Source organism: Sinocyclocheilus anshuiensis, unplaced genomic scaffold (assembly GCF_001515605.1).
Source record: "Sinocyclocheilus anshuiensis isolate Anshui unplaced genomic scaffold, SAMN03320099.WGS_v1.1 C32755999, whole genome shotgun sequence".
Classification (NCBI taxonomy): Eukaryota; Metazoa; Chordata; class Actinopteri; order Cypriniformes; family Cyprinidae; genus Sinocyclocheilus; species Sinocyclocheilus anshuiensis.
The window spans coordinates 1-1,081 of record NW_015619788.1 but is presented as its reverse complement, the minus strand read 5'-3'; the positions used below and the strand labels follow the sequence as shown (position 1 = coordinate 1,081).

At 31.4% G+C, this 1,081-nt stretch overlaps 1 protein-coding gene across 1 annotated transcript; it reads right to left on the bottom strand.

Moving 5' to 3' along the window:
• Nucleotides 1–219: 219 nt before the first annotated feature.
• LOC107682962 (C-type lectin BML-1-like) lies at nt 220–564 on the bottom strand (the record flags this gene model as incomplete). Its single annotated transcript, XM_016479066.1, has 1 exon — nt 220–564. A coding segment is annotated over one exon (345 nt), but the record flags the coding sequence as incomplete, so codon positions are not given.
• Between the last annotated feature and the right edge of the window lie 517 nt (nt 565–1,081).

The window sequence follows — 1,081 nt, the reverse complement described above, 5'->3', positions numbered from 1 at the left end:
TGGAGATAGAATAAAATAAAGTAAAATTGGAATAAAATATAATGGAATTTTTGAAAAAAAAAAATCTAACTGATTTCATAGGGCCCTACAACACCTCAACAATCCTGTGCAAACTGTAGTTTCTGAAACACTGATATAGATGATAAATTATCAAAGTCACATTTTCCTATTCAGTTTTTGTCAACAAATGATGTACACAAGAGTTCAGGTCAGACCTACCAGTGTTGCAGTAGAAGTAATACATATTTGTGCAATATCTGTCATCAAATACACGATAATAATTATCTGCACCAACACAGTCTTCATTCCACTTAGTAAATGTCTGAGTAGTGAGTTTGGTTGAGGAAGTGATATTGGTCTGATCTGACCACTTCCAAGTGTCTCTGTACAATCCGATCCAGACTGGAACCATCCAGACATTTAGCAGCTTGGTAATCTGGTCATTGTCTTCTTGACTCCTAATGGTAGCCAGGTCTGTATAATGACGTCTGCAGTACTTCTGAGCATCAGTCCATGTATTTTGGGTCTTGCTCAAAACCATTTTCTCTGTTCCATTTGTACTTCCTGTGAAAATTAAAAAATAGAGTCAAGACATTAAAGCCAAATTAATTTTGTGTGAGCCTGTTAAACCTGATTGAAGAGGAAAGTTTTAAAACATACTTGAATAATCTTTGATTTACAACTTTAAAAATATATTTTTTACAGCGCAGATTTGAAATGACATGAGAGTCAGTCATTTTCATTGAATTATTCGGTGAACTATCCCTTTAATTCTTTATTCTGAGAATCATTCCTTTCAGCATTTTCTGTACCTAAATAAAGCAATTTTTGTGTACTGAATGCTTGTGAAATTTATAATTGAAGTTATAGTTTAAGTTTATGACAGGGTTATTATAGTTAACTAAAACTAAATAAGAAAAATCATTACTTGAAATAAAATGTTAACTGAAATAAAATATAAAAAACTTTAATTTATTTTACTCCATCTAATTTTCAAGGCAACATTACTCATTTTCATTTAGTTTATCTTGAAGTACTAAAACTACAGAGCCCCTAAAGGGACCTTTGCAAAAATAAAAAA